Source organism: Trachurus trachurus, assembly GCF_905171665.1.
Source record: "Trachurus trachurus genome assembly, chromosome: 12".
Classification (NCBI taxonomy): domain Eukaryota; kingdom Metazoa; phylum Chordata; class Actinopteri; order Carangiformes; family Carangidae; genus Trachurus; species Trachurus trachurus.
This window is the reverse complement of record NC_139908.1, coordinates 71,355-90,837: the sequence shown is the minus strand read 5'-3', so window position 1 is coordinate 90,837 and position 19,483 is coordinate 71,355. Positions and strand designations below refer to the sequence as shown.

The 19,483-nt window shown below is 43.5% G+C and overlaps 2 protein-coding genes across 3 annotated transcripts in view; one reads left to right on the top strand and one right to left on the bottom strand.

The window, feature by feature from the left end:
* ptpn11a (protein tyrosine phosphatase non-receptor type 11a) overlaps positions 1-4,084 on the bottom strand; it is a 28,593-nt gene extending 24,509 nt beyond the window's left edge. The window contains exons 1-2 of the mRNA XM_083983368.1: positions 3,722-4,084; positions 3,079-3,201 (exon numbers count right to left, since the gene is read on the bottom strand). Of these exons, the coding sequence (XP_083839494.1) occupies positions 3,079-3,201; positions 3,722-3,735 (137 nt within the window). The 5' untranslated portion in view covers positions 3,736-4,084. The remainder of the gene's footprint in view (positions 1-3,078; positions 3,202-3,721) is intronic.
* Positions 4,085-5,606: 1,522 nt separating this feature from the next.
* tmed2 (transmembrane p24 trafficking protein 2) lies at positions 5,607-11,206 on the top strand. 2 transcript variants are annotated; one of them, XM_083983600.1, is made up of 5 exons: positions 5,607-6,010; positions 7,060-7,252; positions 7,876-7,893; positions 9,659-9,766; positions 10,108-11,206. In XM_083983600.1, the coding sequence occupies exons 1-5, from the start codon at positions 5,828-5,830 to the stop codon at positions 10,230-10,232; spliced, it is 627 nt and encodes a 208-aa protein (XP_083839726.1). In that variant the 5' UTR covers positions 5,607-5,827; the 3' UTR covers positions 10,233-11,206. The 2 variants fall into 2 exon arrangements, with proteins under 2 accessions (XP_083839726.1, XP_083839727.1); XM_083983601.1 differs by lacking the exon at positions 7,876-7,893 and having other exon boundaries at positions 10,108-11,049.
* The last annotated feature ends 8,277 nt before the right edge of the window (positions 11,207-19,483 follow it).

Sequence of the window (19,483 nt, the reverse complement as noted above, 5' to 3'; positions counted from 1 at the left end):
TTGAAGGAAACGCCGCGTCGTCACGACTACGACCAGAGGTGACTCGGCGCTGTGCTGCTGACTCACTGGAGGCGACCGCCATCAACAACAACAACAACTTTATTTATAAAGCACATTTCAAACTCAATGTGCTTCACAAAAATAAAACAACATTACAGCTCGTAAAATACGTAGAAAAAACACAATAAGAAGAAAGTGTTGCAGATTAAAAACTATTAAAAAACTAAAACACTTGTTATAGAGGAAAATACTGCAAATTAAAGAAAAACAACAATTACAAACTAAAAGCTTGTGAAAAAAGGAATGTTTTTAGTGCTTTTAAAAGAAGACCTGAGTTGGTGAGGTAGTAGTCCAGACCATAATGACTGAAGCACCATGAGCTGAGTCTGAGTGTATTTAGACCTTTACTTGACATCGTCTCAGAACGACAAAAGGAGAAGTTGTGGCCGTCTGAGGCGGAGCAGCAAGAAACCAGTCGTCGTTCTGTTTCCATAGCAACTAAATTCAGTTTAAAGTTTCAGACGTGACAGAAAAATCTCTCAACGCCGCTGACGACACGTCACCGAGAACACGTTCGACTCCACAGGCCGAGAACAAAACCACCGACTGATATTAATAAACGTTTAACTGTCGTTTCATCTGAATGAAGAGTTTAATCTTTATTAATGAAGAGTTTAATCTTTATTCAGCGTGAAAACTTAAAACTCAACAAGAAGAAGAAGGAAACTGATCCTCATCTTGTATTTTTAATCTGATTAACGACTTTCAGCTCTGGTTCGATCTCCCGTCAGCGGAGACTTTCTGGTTTAGACCAGTTCATCGCGGGTCCATTGACGACAGAAACTCAGAAGAATAAAAACCGTCAGTTAAAGCCACTGTTCATAATTAAAGTATCGATCTGTGAACTTTAAGGGTTAAAGCAGATATCAGCTTCACGGCCGTTTCGGCTAATGCTGCGTTCAAGGCAGGCTTTTGAAACCGTAAGTTACAGCTTCAAGTCACAACTACGACTTGGTAGCGTTCCAGGTAACCCGTAGCTCGTGTTTTTACCATCCTGTTGTCTGTGAAAGTTCCCTATAACGGCCACTCGTAACTTCCGACCCGTGAACTCGTACCAGATCGAACTGGTATGACTTCACAGGAAGGAAAAACACAAAGTACGAGTTTCTTTGAACGCACCATGAGTTAGCAGCCCCCGCCCTTGTCAGGCATCAATTGGTCCTCGTGCTACGTCACCACATTCACGCGCATCCCTTGGCTGCACACACAGCCCTTCATGCCGTTCTCTCTCCTCATTGGATAACACTTGTATCCCACAAGGAAAATTTTCTCCTCGGGTTACAGCAGAGCAGAGTGACGGAGAGACTCGTGTTTAGGCTGAAATACTTCATGTAAGTGATTGCTGACGGAAAATAGGACTATTTATATAGGACTTATATTAACAAAAACATTCCACTGATATCTGCTTTAAATAATAAACGGAGCTCAGATCGAATCCTGAGAGCAGTTTAATAAAGTTTAATAAAGTTTAATAAAGTCTGACTCAGAAATAAAACTGGACGATGACCAGAGGTTAAACACAGAGCTGCAGCTGAATAAAGACCAACGTGTTGAGAAGCTGCAGCTGAATAAAGACTAACGTGTTGAAAAGCTGCAGAGCTGCAGCTGAATAAAGACCATCGTGTTGAAAAGCTGCAGCTGAATAAAGACCAACGTGTTGAAAAGCTGCAGCTGAATAAAGACCAACGTGTTGAGAAGCTGCAGCTGAATAAAGACCAACGTGTTGAGAAGCTGCAGCTGAATAAAGACCAACGTGTTGAGAAGCTGCAGCTGAATAAAGACCAACGTGTTGAGAAGCTGCAGCTGAATAAAGACCAACGTGTTGAGAAGCTGCAGCTGAATAAAGACTACGTGTTGAGAAGCTGCAGAGCTGCAGCTGAATAAAGACCAACGTGTTGAGAAGCTGCAGCTGAATAAAGACTAACGTGTTGAGAAGCTGCAGAGCTGCAGCTGAATAAAGACCAACGTGTTGAAAAGCTGCAGAGCTGCAGCTGAATAAAGACCAACGTGTTGAGAAGCTGCAGCTGAATAAAGACTAACGTGTTGAGAAGCTGCAGAGCTGCAGCTGAATAAAGACCAACGTGTTGAGAAGCTGCAGCTGAATAAAGACCAACGTGTTGAGAAGCTGCAGCTGAATAAAGACCAACGTGTTGAGAAGCTGCAGCTGAATAAAGACCAACGTGTTGAGAAGCTGCAGCTGAATAAAGACCAACGTGTTGAGAAGCTGCAGCTGAATAAAGACCAACGTGTTGAGAAGCTGCAGCTGAATAAAGACCAACGTGTTGAGAAGCTGCAGCTGAATAAAGACCAACGTGTTGAAAAGCTGCAGCTGAATAAAGACCAACGTGTTGAGAAGCTGCAGCTGAATAAAGACCAACGTGTTGAGAAGCTGCAGCTGAATCAAACTCATTGTTCAGTTTGTCTTTAAAGTTCTGAACTGATCCAGGTTCAGTCTCTGAATCTGGATCAAACCGATTAGACGAGTTTATAGATCCGAGTGTAAACTGATCCAGAACAGCGTGTTAGCGACAGCGTGTTAGCGACTCACCGGACCGACAGCGTGTTAGCGACAGTGTGTTAGCGACAGCGTGTTAGCGGGTAGCGACAGCGTGTTAGCGTGTTAGCGGGTAGCGACTCACCGGACCGACAGCGTGTTAGCGGGTAGCGACAGCGTGTTAGCGGGTAGCGACAGCGTGTTAGCGGGTAGCGACAGCGTGTTAGCGTGTTAGCGGGTAGCGACTCACCGGACCGACAGCGTGTTAGCGGGTAGCGACAGCGTGTTAGCGGGTAGCGACTCACCGGACCGACAGCGTGTTAGCGGGTAGCGACTCACCGGACCGACAGCGTGTTAGCGGGTAGCGACTCACCGGACCGACAGCGTGTTAGCGGTTAGCGACAGCGTGTTAGCGGTTAGCGACAGCGTGTTAGCGGTTAGCGACTCACCGGACCGACAGCGTGTTAGCGGTTAGCGGTTAGCGACTCACCGGACCGACAGCGTGTTAGCGGTTAGCGACTCACCGGACCGACAGCGTGAAGTCTCCTGGGTTGCTCTTACTGGGCCGCGCCAGGAAGCTGCCGTCGACGCCGCGCGTCAGCAGCAGATTCTCCGCCTCCACGCCGGTGATGTTGGGATGGAACCACCTGAGAGGGAGCGGAGGAAACACACAACTTACTACACAACTCACAACTCACAATTTACTACACAACTCACAACTCACTACACATGAAACTGAATCGACGTCTTCAGCTTCGACTCTGAAGGAGAAACGAAGATCTGAACTTCTTCAGCTACTGTGATCGACGAGGTCGTTGTTTACAAACTGAACTTACTCTTTGTTTCTATATATATGTATGTATATGTATATGTGTGTGTATAGGTTATACATATTATTGGCCTATACGTATCTCTGTGGTAGAAACATTTAACACAACACAATACAAATATAAGGTTAAACCTAAACATAACCTATAGCCTAATGTAAACATGAAGACTCAGGATTATTATGACTGTGTGTGTGTGTGTGTGTGTGTGAGTGTGTGTGTGATGAAGCTGCTCTTCCAGAAACATCTGCATGCACACACACACACACACACACACACACACACACACACACACACACACACACACACACACACACACACAGTGTTTTTCAGACTTTACCTCCGTGACGTCATCTTGTCTGTTTCTGTTAGCCGTTAGCTGTTAGCCGTTAGCCGTTAGCCGTCATAGATAAATATACTTATTCTATGAGTCAGTATATATATCTATGGTTAGCTGTTAGCTGTTAGCCGCTAGCCGTTAGCCGCTAGCCGTTAGCTCAGCTAGCTTCCGCCCGATCCGCGTCGCTCAGCGGCCGAACAGTTTCGGCTCCTCGGTTCGGCTCGGTTCGGCTCGGTTCGGCTCCGGTCGCAACGGGTTCGAGTCCCGGCATCAACGCGCCGGTCCCACGGTCACGGAACTAAAGAAACAAAGTGTTTTGGGCCTCGGAGACTTCACAGCTCCTCGACTACTGGCCGTCTTCTTCTCCTCCTCCTCCTCCTCCTCCTCCTCTTCTTCTGCTCAGGGCGAACTGCAGCCGAACAGCGCGGTGTCGCCACCTGCTGCTGAGGCGGTGGAAGTACCGGACCTCCGCGAACTACTGGCGAAGTCCGCTGTTCGCCGCCGCTTCGCGCTCCGTTGAAGCCGCAGACGGAGCTCAGCGTGACGTGAAGAAGAAGACGTCGCGGCGCGGAGCGTCGCCGCGGGGTTCGCCGAGGCTCCGCGAACAGAACCACCGCCGCTGCTGCAGAAGGAAAGGGTTAACTAACTCTGAACAACTAAACAACTGTTTCAGTTTCCTGACGTCTTTAGTTTCAAAACTGTCTCATTCACATTGTTCCTGACTGAATGTTTATGAAAAACGTATACTTTTATGTAAATTAGGTGTATTTAACAGATCAAAACTTGTACTTTTATGTAAATTAGGTGTATTTAACAGATCAAAACTTGTACTTTTATGTAAATTTGGTGTATTTAACAGATTGGGTCAATTTACCCAGTTGAATTGAATCTAATTCATATTCCGACTTCCTCCACTGATACTGCTGCAGTCTAAAGTGATGAAATAACTAGACCATTCATGTCCCTTAGGTCAAGTACAAATCATACAAAACTATATGTATTATAAACTAAAATGTTATAAGAAGAAGATGTTATAAGAATATATAAATGAGAATAAATATTTAGGGAAGGCCCATGTTAAATTCCTCTTCTTCTTTTAGTTGTCATGTTGCATTAAACAACACAGAGGAGGCTCTGGTGTTCACATGTTGTTTTATATCATATATTACATTGGTCATGATGATTTTATTGCATTTTATTTATTTTTTTGTATCTAATTTTGTCGTTATTGTAGCCGGATAAAGACTGGAAGTAAACTCACTCACCCATAAAAGACGTGCTAACCTACTTGTCAAGCTGTTGTCCATAGATATATATATATGTATATATTTATATTGCTGTTATCAGCGTCTTGGTGAAGCGGTTAGCGCCGTCGCCTCCGGTGCAGAAAGTCGCGGGATCGATCCTCACTCAGGGAAACTCCGAACTAAACATCATCGGTCACAAAATATGTATATTTATTTGTTTATCAACATATTTTTTATCCACTCGTCTCATTACTACAATAAATACTAATAGCAGTAATAATAACAATCAGATATAGTATAGTAATATATGTTGAGTCTGTCTTTAAAAAAAAAACAGATACAGGAAGTCAGATAACCTAGGATTCTAGGTGGAGAAGGGATAGGAATTAATAAGATAATGCTTCTTCCTATTCCTTTTCAAACACACAAGGTTTTTATCGACTAGTGCTTCAAGTGTAATATGTTATTCACATGTTTGAAATAAAGTATTCATTCATTCATTCATTCAGTCATTCATTCATAGTTATTGTGTGACTCTTGACAAACGTTGACGTGTTGGTTTTAGCTCCTGCTTGTGTGTTTTTCTTCTTTTTGCCTTCGCGCTCTGTGCAGTTTGTCCCTCTTCGGCTCCGGTTAATCCGTACGTGGCAGTCGCCGAGCGGCTCCTTCCTTCCTCACACCGACTAGAGGGTTACCGGTAGGTTAACGTTAATAGCTATAACCTACACCATAGGTAGTATACTACACTATATACTGACACCGACTCTGCTGCAGCTCCGACCGGTCACTCAGCCCCGGGAAACCGCCTCTAGAGCTCCGTGTTTCTAACCCTCCAGCTGCTCCACCAGACCAGCGGACCATGGTGCTGACGGTGTCCGAGCTGCTGCTGCTGCTCTGCGGCCTCTGCTCCGCCGCGTCCGGCTACTTCGTGAGCATCGACGCCCACGCGGAGGAATGTTTCTACGAGCGGGTGAACTCCGGCACCAAGATGGGCCTGATGTTCGAGGTGGCCGAGGGCGGCTTCCTGGACATCGACGTGGAGGTAACACTTAGCTTAGCATAGTTAGCTTAGCATAGTTAGCACGGGAAGAGATATTACATTAGTTTTAAAATGAACACGGAGGCCTGAGCTAACCGCTAGCTGCTAATGTTAGCTGCTAACACATATATAATCCTATATTATATGTCTATGGCTGCTAACTGTTAGCCGTTAGCTGCTAATCTTAGCCGCTAACGGCTAACCGCCTGCGTAACGTCAGGTGAAACCACTCAGGTGTTTCTGGGTTTGTGATGTTTAAACTCTGTTTGTCCCGGTTTAAAAACTAGAAAACAACAACAGAAACAGTTTGTTGTGTTAATTGTGTTTCTAGATGTTTATGTTGTGGTGAGTTTGAGACTAAACTGAATTATTCACAGATACAGGAAGTGTGTTAGTGGTAGCATATGTCCGGTTCAACAACATGGTTCACTTCATTAAAACTGTGAAGCTGATTCATTTTCAGACTTAAAGACTAACTTTATTTACTCAGCACAGTGACCCCCCCCCCCCCCCCCCCCCCCCCCCCCCCACACACACACACACACAAATTAACATTTTGGAGCGAAGCATAAAATTCACCTCACACACGTCGGTCTGACACCTGTAACGACAGATCACAGATTCTTTCAGTCGCCTCTTTCACATTTTAGTAAAACAGCTAATTTATTGGTTGAACAAGTAGATGAAAAATGTACTTTAATGTCTCAGGTTTTAGGGGCGAAACGCGTCCGTCTGAATGTTGTTCTGTTCTTCTCTGTGTGAACGATGTTTAGTTTTTAAGACGATTAAAATCATCTACATGAAGCAGGAATCTGGTGTTTGTACCATATGTTGCTGACGGTGTCGTCGTAACGCTGTCTGTTCCTCCAGATAACGGGGCCCGACAGGAAGCAGATCTACAAAGAAAACCACCGACTGATATTAATAAACGTTTAACTGTCGTTTCACTCTGAATAAAGAGTTTAATCTTTATTTCAGAGTGAAAACTTAAAACACAACAAGAAGAAGAAGGAAACTGATCCTCGTCTTTTATTTCTAATCTGTTCCTCCAGATAACGGGGCCCGACGGGAAGCAGATCTACAAAGGCGACCGAGAGTCCAGTGGGAAGTACTCGGTGGCGGCGCACATGGACGGGACCTACAAGTTCTGCTTCAGCAACAAGATGTCGACCATGACGCCCAAGATCGTCATGTTCACCATCGACATCGGAGAAGCTCCCAAAGGCCAAGACATGGAGACCGAGGGTGAGCCGAGGCGTTAGATCAGGGCTGGGCGATACGGCGATACAGCGATATCAGATGGTGAAGGATCAGAGCGTGTAGACGATCTGCCACAGTGCAGAGATCGTAGCATCGTCTGAGCTCATTCTATAAACTACAGTTCTACGCTGCAAAGACCAAACAAAGGACATTTACAAAGTTTGCTAAAAGAGAAAACAACAGTTACTTTATTTGACCCTTTTCAATCAGCTATTTAACTTAAAATCCTGTTAAAATGACTGTGTTGAATAAAACAAACAGTAATGTCTTCATTAGTAAACACGAGTTACGGGTTTCCTTGAACGCACCATTAACACAAAAATATCGCTTACTTCTGCTTCAAAATCTATTCAGAAAGGTTCTTTGGCCTAAATTGTCTATTTTTCCTTTTTTTGATTTAAGATCGTGATGAAATCGAAATCGTGACTTCATTTTTAAAACATCGTGATGATATTTTTGCCGTATCGCCCCCCAGCCCTAGTTTAGATCTTTATGTTTAGATCTGTGTTTCCTTCTTTCTCTCTGATTGTTGCTCCTGTTGATCTCATCTCATCTCTTCATTTCCTTCTTCATGACTTCACCTCGGGGCACTTTCCTCCTGGTTGTAGGTGGCGACAGCTGGGATGGTAGGAGGAGGCGTTGCCCCGGCGACGCCTTCAGTTTGCAATGCACTGCAGAGTTTCCTCTAACAGAGTTGTTTCCATAGAGAAGAAACTAATGTTTGTAGCTGAGAAACTGTCATGTTGGTGAATGGCTTCATGATCTGATGATCTGATCTGCACAAAGGAAATGTTCTCAAGTAGAAACGTGTGGCGACTGAGCAGCATCACCGCCACACGTCACCATGGCGACTGGGCAGCATCACCGCCACACGTCACCATGGCGACTGAGCGGAAGCAGGAAGTAACGTCGTCATGGGAACTCAACTCTGAACAAGTCTCCATACAAATGAACGGGACTGAAAGTTTTATTTCATGATCTGATTGAATTGTGTCATGAGAAACAAATATGTCCTCTACCTGTTTAAAACATCACGTTTCATGAAGAGAAACCAGCAGTTTGTTGTAAAACTATTGTAGAATAATTTCAAAGGAGGTTAAATTTAAAGCAACTGGACTTAGTTATTTGTCCAGTTGCTTTCGATTTAACCTCCTTTGAAGGGTTAGTATTTATATATAGTACTCTGACCTGGACAAATGAGAATATGCACCGGCTGATTGTAGAATTAAATTCAGAAGAATCCGTAACCATAGAGACTCCAGGTGGCGTAGTGACGTCACCATGGCGACCACATGGCGTCCTTCCTTTCCCGTGTCAGTTGGTGACGTATTTTTTGTGGGACAGCAGATCTGTCGTCCTAGAGCGTCGTCACACCAAATACATTCTTCTGTTGCCGTGACAACAAACGGCTGGTTTCTCTTCATGAAACGTGATGTTTTAAACAGGTAGAGGACAGAGAGTTTTATCATCACACTATTCAATCAGATCACGAAATAAATCTTTGAGTCCCGTTCACTCACATGGAGACTTTGGCCCAATTCCAATCCGCCCCCTAAAGACTCACTGACTAAAGTGACGTCAGCTGTAAGTGACAGAGTGTGAGAGTCTGTGAGGGTCCAGATGCTGTAAACATGAATGGAACAGCACTTACCCACTCTCACGACATGTTACCATGACAACAACATGTTGTTGACTCCGGTCTTGGACCGATAATTTACCGTACTTTCAACACGCACAAGGTGTGTGAGGGGGACGGACTCAAAACTAAATGTTCCTGGATCAGATCTGATCAAATTATCATCAATAATCACAAACTGCACGTTAACACTGACAGGAAACTACTTCTTTCTTTTCTTTCTGTTTTTGGTTGTTGCTCCTGTCCATTAACAATAAAGAGACCGGCGGAGCTCTCTCTGTCTACGTGTGTTAATTTACTTTTCTTTTTTTCAACACTTGCGTTCCGACGGCATCCCATGTGTTTGACTTCACAACGCTATGAACTGTGGGTAATTCCTCTACCGTCAGTCAGCATCGGTGCTGACTGACGGTAAGGGGGGGGGGGGGGGGGGCAGTAAGGACTTGATGCTCTGACAGTGGAACAGCCCTCACACACTCACAGACTTCCTGTGAACTCTAAGTCAGTGAGTCCGTGAGGGGTCGGAGTGGAACTGGGCCTTGTTCAGAGTTGAGTTCCCATGGCGACGTTACTTCCTGCTTCCGCTGGGGCTCACCATGGCGACTGAGCAGCCGCCGCCACACGTCACCATGGCGACTGGCACCGCGGTGTTAACGCATGTGTTGCATAACGTCGTGCATGGTGTTGGTGTTGTTCCCACAGCGACGACGTGTTGTGAGTCTGTTTCTGACGGGTTGTTGTTGTTTGTGTTTCAGCTCATCAGAACAAACTGGAGGAGATGATCAACGAGCTCGCCGTCGCCATGACGGCCGTGAAGCACGAGCAGGAGTACATGGAGGTTAGGGAGAGGATACACAGAGCCAGTGAGTCACACACACACACACACACACACACAGAGACACACACACATTCACACACTATTCTATTTTATAAAATGTTATTGTTGTTAAAAGTTGTTGTTTTATTTATCTGTTTTCTATTGCTATACTTTATTTTTTCTTGTTTTTAATCTTCGTGCATTAGTCTCCTTGATTTTCTTGTTTTACCTCCTATATATATATTTACATATGATGTTCAATCAAACTGTAAAGCACTTTGAACGGCCTCTATCTGCTTTGAAAGCTGCTATATAAATATAAATATATATATATATATATAAATAACATTTAACCGCCTCGTCTGTTCTCGTCTCTTCTCCCTCCAGTCAACGACAACACCAACAGCCGCGTCGTCCTCTGGTCGTTCTTCGAGGCTCTGGTTCTGGTTGCCATGACGCTGGGACAGATTTATTACCTGAAGAGGTTTTTCGAGGTCCGGCGAGTCGTGTAGAGCGACGCCGCGACGCAGCGACGCAGCGATCCTCCGAGTCCTCCACCGTTTCCTCCAACACCAAGACAGTTTCTTCACGCGGGAAATGAGACGTTTGAGTAAAAACCCAAATCCATCGGATCACAGATGTTTTGTTGTTTCCTCCTGTTTAGTTCCTTTATTCATGTAATAATTGTTTGTTTGGAGCGAATGGCCCAAAGGTTCTGGGATAGATGTGAGTTTCATTATTATTTTGTTTTATTTTAAACAGATTATTTTTGTCAAATGCTGTTGAATGATAATTATTCCACTTAATCACAGTGCAGTTTTGCCTGTTTGAGTTGCACGGCTCATAATCTGAAGTAAGTTGAACGACGAAGGCAAAGGGATGCACATCAGTGGCAGAATTAAGATTTAAATAAAATGATTAAAAAGAAAAAATATATTCAGACGTGAAAACAAATTCCTTTGCTGGTTGTCTGAGGTGCAGGAGTTTGTTTCCAAGTCAGACAAAGTTCTGCAGGTTGTGTCTAAATGAAGCTGAAGGTCGAAGCTGCAGCGTTGAGCTCCTTCTGTCGCTCCACATGAAGCTTCACCCTAAACCCTGCAGCGACTCGACTCACCCCTAACCCTGCAGCGACTCGACTCACCCCTAACCCTGCAGCGACTCGACTCACCCCTAACCCTGCAGCGACTCGACTCACCCCTAACCCTGCAGCGACTCGACTCACCCAAAACCCTGCAGCGACTCGACTCACCCCTAACCCTGCAGCGACTCGACTCACCCCTAACCCTGCAGCGACTCGACTCACCCCTGACCCTGCAGCGACTCGACTCACCCCAACCCTGCAGCGACTCGACTCACCCCAAACCCTGCAGCGACTCGACTCACCCCTGACCCTGCAGCGACTCGACTCACCCCTAACCCTGCAGCGACTCGACTCACCCCAAACCCTGCAGCGACTCGACTCACCCCTAACCCTGCAGCGACTCGACTCACCCCTAACCCTGCAGCGGCTCGACTCGACTCACCCCTAACCCTGCAGCGACTCGACTCACCCCTAACCCTGCAGCGGCTCGACTCGACTCACCCCTAACCCTGCAGCGACTCGACTCACCCCTAACCCTGCAGCGACTCGACTCACCCAAAACCCTGCAGAGACTCGACTCACCCCTAACCCTGCAGCGACTCGACTCACCCCTAACCCTGCAGCGACTCGACTCACCCAAAACCCTGCAGCGACTCGACTCACCCCTAACCCTGCAGCGACTCGAAGCTTCAGTTAGCAGGGTAAACCTGCAGCGACTCGACTCACCCCTAACCCTGCAGCGACTCGACTCACCCCTAACCCTGCAGCGACTCGACTCACCCAAAACCCTGCAGAGACTCGACTCACCCCTAACCCTGCAGCGACTCGAAGCTTCAGTTAGCAGGGTAAACCTGCAGCGACTCGACTCGATGCTCAAACACTTCAACTATAAAACGATACTGAAATACATGTTACATGTCGACTGCTCTGTGCTTTAGTTGCTTCTTCTGTAGTTGGTTTATCGGGTCGGGGATTTTAAATTATACGATTGTTTTTACGATTGTCAATTGTTTGCTTTTTTTTTTTTTTTTTTTGCTGGAGCTCATCCAGTGACATGTGACGACGCCTTTTAAATTCATTCACAACATTAAAAAAATAAAAAACAAACACATCCAGCCCATGGCTACAGCTGCAGCGTGAAGGGCGTTAGTCGTTGTTGCCATGGCTACAGCGTCGAGGGCGTTGGTCGTTGTTGCCATGGCTACAGCGTCGAGGGCGTTGGTCGTTGTTGCATATTTCTGAATCTGCTCCGGTTTTGTACTAAAAATAACAGAACAGTGTCTGAGCTCCGGCAGCTGAACTGTCTCATTTTGTCATTTCAAGAGAATCTGATAAACGATCTGTACAATAAACGATCTAATAAACGATCGTTTAAAATCTGTACAAATGTCGAATGTCGTCTGTGGAAAACGCCCCAAGTTTCATAATAAAGCCAATATTCTGTACAACTACTCCGGTGTCTTTGTAAACCAGGGGAAACTGAGTTTTGATGTGGAAGTTTTTTAATTGACAGGACAGACGGAGAGAGGGGGAGTGACACACAGCAAAGGGCCAAGTAGAAAAAATACAGGTACTCGCAACTCTGCAGGACTCAGCGTATTTATTGTAGTGACGTACGTTTGGAGCAGTAACGATGTGCTCTTCGTTAGACAGTAGGATAGATAACAGAAGCCATCTTAAATACTACTAGTCACATGACCTGATCAGGAGAGGATAGCGTGCAGCTGTCAACTCACAGGTGACAGGATTAACAGAAATAGCAAAGAACAGCACAGCAGCCTCTATACCATGACCATAACAATTTCAGTGTATATAGATCAATGTACATTGTGTCACACAAGTAAAACACTATAAAAAAAAACATTACACATTATACATTATACCAAGACTCAGGCCAAAAAACAAAGGGCCGTCATGTAATAGAATTACAAAAATTACCAATAATAGATAGAATAAAGTTCTCAACCCAAACAATGGGATCAGACAAAGTCCTCATATAGGATGGGTATAATGACATCTTGAAGTGAAGTATTCATATGACAACAACACATGTCATGATAGAAACAACAGTCATGATAGAAGCAACAGTCATGATAGAAGCAGTCATGATAGAAGCAGACAGTCATGATAGAAGCAACAGTCATGATAGAAGCAGACAGTCATGATAGAAGCAACGGTCATGATAGAAGCAACAGTCATGATAGAAGCAACAGTCATGATAGAAGCAACAGTCATGATAGAAGCAACAGTCATGATAGAAGCAGACAGTCATGATAGAAGCAGACAGTCATGATAGAAGCAACAGTCATGATAGAAGCAACAGTCATGATAGAAGCAGTCATGATAGAAGCAACAGTCATGATAGAAGCAACAGTCATGATAGAAGCAACAGTCATGATAGAAGCAACAGTCATGATAGAAGCAGAGAGTCATGATAGAAGCAACAGTCATGATAGAAGTAACAGTCATGATAGAAGCAACAGTCATGATAGAAGCAACAGTCATGATAGAAGCAACAGTCATGATAGAAGCAGAGAGTCATGATAGAAGCAACAGTCATGATAGAAGTAACAGTCATGATAGAAGCAACAGTCATGATAGAAGCAACAGTCATGATAGAAGCAGAGAGTCATGATAGAAGCAACAGTCATGATAGAAGTAACAGTCATGATAGAAGCAGAGAGTCATGATAGAAGCGACAGTCATGATAGAAGCAACAGTCATGATAGAAGCAGAGAGTCATGATAGAAGCAACAGTCATGATAGAAGCAACAGTCATGATAGAAGCAACAGTCATGATAGAAGCAACAGTCCTGATAGAAGCAGAGAGTCATGATAGAAGTACCAGTCATGATAGAAGCAACAGTCATGATAGAAGCAACAGTCATGATAGAAGCAACAGTCATGATAGAAGCAGAGAGTCATGATAGAAGCAACAGTCATGATAGAAGCAACAGTCATGATAGAAGTACCAGTCATGATAGAAGCAACAGTCATGATAGAAGCAACAGTCATGATAGAAGCAACAGTCATGATAGAAGCAGAGAGTCATGATAGAAGCAACAGTCACGATAGAAGCAACAGTCATGATAGAAGCAACAGTCATGATAGAAGCAGACAGTCATGATAGAAGCAACAGTCATGATAGAAGCAGAGAGTCATGATAGAAGCAACAGTCATGATAGAAGCAACGGTCATGATAGAAGCAACAGTCATGATAGAAGCAACAGTCATGATAGAAGCAACAGTCACGATAGAAGCAACAGTCATGATAGAAGCAACAGTCATGATAGAAGCAGACAGTCATGATAGAAGCAACAGTCATGATAGAAGCAACAGTCATGATAGAAGCAGAGAGTCATGATAGAAGCAACAGTCATGATAGAAGCAACAGTCATGATAGAAGTACCAGTCATGATAGAAGCAACAGTCATGATAGAAGCAACAGTCATGATAGAAGCAACAGTCATGATAGAAGCAGAGAGTCATGATAGAAGCAACAGTCACGATAGAAGCAACAGTCATGATAGAAGCAACAGTCATGATAGAAGCAGACAGTCATGATAGAAGCAACAGTCATGATAGAAGCAGAGAGTCATGATAGAAGCAACAGTCATGATAGAAGCAACGGTCATGATAGAAGCAACAGTCATGATAGAAGCAACAGTCATGATAGAAGCAGACAGTCATGATAGAAGCAACAGTCATGATAGAAGCAACAGTCACGATAGAAGCAACAGTCATGATAGAAGCAACAGTCACGATAGAAGCAACAGTCACGATAGAAGCAACAGTCATGATAGAAGCAGACAGTCACGATAGAAGCAACGGTCATGATAGAAGCAGAGAGTCATGATAGAAGCAACAGTCACGATAGAAGCAACAGTCATGATAGAAGCAACAGTCATGATAGAAGCAGACAGTCATGATAGAAGCAACAGTCATGATAGAAGCAGAGAGTCATGATAGAAGCAACAGTCATGATAGAAGCAACGGTCATGATAGAAGCAACGGTCATGATAGAAGCAACAGTCATGATAGAAGCAACAGTCATGATAGAAGCAACAGTCACGATAGAAGCAACGGTCATGATAGAAGCAACAGTCATGATAGAAGCAGACAGTCATGATAGAAGCAACAGTCATGATAGAAGCAACAGTCACGATAGAAGCAACAGTCATGATAGAAGCAGAGAGTCATGATAGAAGCAACAGTCACGATAGAAGCAACAGTCACGATAGAAGCAACAGTCATGATAGAAGCAACAGTCACGATAGAAGCAACAGTCATGATAGAAGCAACAGTCATGATAGAAGCAGACAGTCATGATAGAAGCAACAGTCATGATAGAAGCAACAGTCATGATAGAAGCAACAGTCATGATAGAAGCAACGGTCATGATAGAAGCAGAGAGTCATGATAGAAGCAACAGTCATGATAGAAGCAACAGTCACGATAGAAGCAGACAGTCATGATAGAAGCAACAGTCATGATAGAAGCAACAGTCATGATAGAAGCAACGGTCATGATAGAAGCAGAGAGTCATGATAGAAGCAACAGTCATGATAGAAGCAACGGTCATGATAGAAGCAGACAGTCACGATAGAAGCAACGGTCATGATAGAAGCAGAGAGTCATGATAGAAGCAACAGTCATGATAGAAGCAACAGTCATGATAGAAGCAACGGTCATGATAGAAGCAACAGTCATGATAGAAGCAACAGTCATGATAGAAGCAGAGAGTCATGATAGAAGCAACAGTCATGATAGAAGCAACGGTCATGATAGAAGCAGACAGTCACGATAGAAGCAACGGTCATGATAGAAGCAGAGAGTCATGATAGAAGCAACAGTCATGATAGAAGCAACGGTCATGATAGAAGCAGACAGTCACGATAGAAGCAACGGTCATGATAGAAGCAGAGAGTCATGATAGAAGCAACAGTCATGATAGAAGCAACGGTCATGATAGAAGCAACAGTCATGATAGAAGCAGAGAGTCATGATAGAAGCAACAGTCATGATAGAAGCAACAGTCATGATAGAAGCAACGGTCATGATAGAAGCAACAGTCATGATAGAAGCAGAGAGTCATGATAGAAGCAACGGTCATGATAGAAGCAACAGTCATGATAGAAGCAGAGAGTCATGATAGAAGCAACAGTCATGATAGAAGCAACAGTCATGATAGAAGCAACAGTCATGATAGAAGCAACGGTCATGATAGAAGCAGAGAGTCATGATAGAAGCAACAGTCATGATAGAAGCAACAGTCATGATAGAAGCAACGGTCATGATAGAAGCAACAGTCATGATAGAAGCAACAGTCACGATAGAAGCAACAGTCATGATAGAAGCAACAGTCATGATAGAAGCAACAGTCATGATAGAAGCAACAGTCATGACAGATAGAAGCAACTGTCATGATAGATAGAAGCAACAGTCATGATAGAAGCAACAGTCATGATAGAAGCAGACAGTCATGATAGAAGCGACAGTCATGATAGAAGCAACAGTCATGATAGAAGCAACAGTCATGATAGAAACAGAGAGTCATGATAGAAGCAACAGTCATGATAGAAGCAACAGTCATGATAGAAACAACAGTCATGATAGAAGCAACGGTCATGATAGAAGCAGACAGTCATGATAGAAGCAACAGTCATGATAGAAGCAGACAGTCATGATAGAAGCAGACAGTCATGATAGAAGCAACAGTCATGATAGAAGCAGACAGTCATGATAGAAGCAGACAGTCATGATAGAAGCAACAGTCATGATAGAAACAACAGTCATGATAGAAGCAACAGTCATGATAGAAGCAACAGTCATGATAGAAGCAGTCATGATAGAAGCAGACAGTCATGATAGAAGCAACAGTCATGATAGAAACAACAGTCATGATAGAAGCGACAGTCATGATAGAAGCGACAGTCATGATAGAAGCAACAGTCATGATAGAAGCAACAGTCATGATAGAAGCAACAGTCATGATAGAAGCAGACAGTCATGATAGTAGCAACAGTCATGATAGAAGTAACAGTCATGATAGAAGCAACAGTCATGATAGAAGCAACAGTCATGATAGAAGCAACAGTCATGATAGAAGCAACGGTCATGATAGAAGCAACAGTCACGATAGAAGCAACAGTCATGATAGAAGCAACGGTCATGATAGAAGCAACAGTCATGACAGATAGAAGCAACAGTCATGATAGAAGTAACAGTCATGATAGAAGCAACAGTCATGATAGAAGCAACAGTCATGATAGAAGCGACAGTCATGATAGAAGCGACAGTCATGATAGAAGCGACAGTCATGATAGAAGCAACAGTCATGATAGAAGCAACAGTCATGATAGATAGAAGCAGTCATGATAGAAGCAGACAGTCATGATAGAAGCAACAGTCATGATAGAAGCAACAGTCATGATAGAAGCGACAGTCATGATAGAAGCAACAGTCATGATAGAAGCAACAGTCATGATAGATAGAAGCAGTCATGATAGAAGCAGACAGTCATGATAGAAGCAACAGTCATGATAGAAGCAACAGTCATGATAGAAGCAACAGTCATGATAGAAGCAACAGTCATGATAGAAGCAGACAGTCATGATAGAAGCAACAGTCATGATAGAAGCAACAGTCATGATAGAAGCAACAGTCATGATAGAAGCAGAGAGTCATGATAGAAGCAACAGTCATGATAGAAGCAACAGTCATGATAGAAGCAACAGTCACGATAGAAGCAACAGTCATGATAGAAGCAGACAGTCATGATAGAAGCGACAGTCATGATAGAAGCAACGGTCATGATAGAAGTAACAGTCATGATAGAAGCAGACAGTCATGATAGAAGCAACAGTCATGATAGAAACAACAGTCATGATAGAAGCAACAGTCATGATAGAAGCAACAGTCATGATAGAAGCAACAGTCATGATAGAAACAACAGTCATGATAGAAGCAGACAGTCATGATAGAAGCAACAGTCATGATAGAAACAACAGTCATGATAGAAGCAACAGTCATGATAGAAGCAACAGTCATGATAGAAACAACAGTCATGATAGAAGCAACAGTCATGATAGAAGCAGTCATGATAGAAGCAGACAGTCATGATAGAAGCAGACAGTCATGATAGAAGCAACAGTCATGATAGAAGCAACAGTCATGATAGAAACAACAGTCATGATAGAAGCAACAGTCATGATAGAAGCAGTCATGATAGAAGCAGACAGTCATGATAGAAGCAACAGTCATGATAGAAGCAGACAGTCATGATAGAAGCAACAGTCATGATAGAAGCAACAGTCATGATAGAAGCAGTCATGATAGAAGCAGAGAGTCATGATAGAAGCAACAGTCATGATAGAAGCAGAGAGTCATGATAGAAGCAACAGTCATGATAGAAGCAACAGTCATGATAGAAGCAACAGTCATGATAGAAGCAACAGTCATGATAGAAGCAGACAGTCATGATAGAAGCAACAGTCATGATAGAAGCAACAGTCATGATAGAAGCAACAGTCATGATAGAAGCAGTCATGATAGAAGCAACAGTCATGATAGAAGCAGTCATGATAGAAGCAGTCATGATAGAAGCAGTCAGTCATGATAGAAGCAACAGTCATGATAGAAGCAACAGTCATGATAGAAGCAGAGAGTCATGATAGAAGCAACAGTCATGATAGAAGTAACAGTCATGATAGAAGCAGAGAGTCATGATAGAAGCGACAGTCATGATAGAAGCAACAGTCATGATAGAAGCAGAGAGTCATGATAGAAGCAACAGTCATGATAGATAGAAGCAACAGTCATGATAGAAGCAACAGTCATGATAGAAGCAGAGAGTCATGATAGAAGCAACAGTCATGATAGAAGCAACAGTCATGATAGAAGTACCAGTCATGATAGAAGCAACAGTCATGATAGAAGCAACAGTCATGATAGAAGCAACAGTCATGATAGAAGCAGAGAGTCATGATAGAAGCAACAGTCACGATAGAAGCAACAGTCATGATAGAAGCAACAGTCATGATAGAAGCAGACAGTCATGATAGAAGCAACAGTCATGATAGAAGCAGAGAGTCATGATAGAAGCAACAGTCATGATAGAAGCAACGGTCATGATAGAAGCAACAGTCATGATAGAAGCAACAGTCATGATAGAAGCAACAGTCACGATAGAAGCAACAGTCATGATAGAAGCAACAGTCATGATAGAAGCAGACAGTCATGATAGAAGCAACAGTCATGATAGAAGCAACAGTCATGATAGAAGCAGAGAGTCATGATAGAAGCAACAGTCATGATAGAAGCAACAGTCATGATAGAAGTACCAGTCATGATAGAAGCAACAGTCATGATAGAAGCAACAGTCATGATAGAAGCAACAGTCATGATAGAAGCAGAGAGTCATGATAGAAGCAACAGTCACGATAGAAGCAACAGTCATGATAGAAGCAACAGTCATGATAGAAGCAGACAGTCATGATAGAAGCAACAGTCATGATAGAAGCAGAGAGTCATGATAGAAGCAACAGTCATGATAGAAGCAACGGTCATGATAGAAGCAACAGTCATGATAGAAGCAACAGTCATGATAGAAGCAGACAGTCATGATAGAAGCAACAGTCATGATAGAAGCAACAGTCACGATAGAAGCAACAGTCATGATAG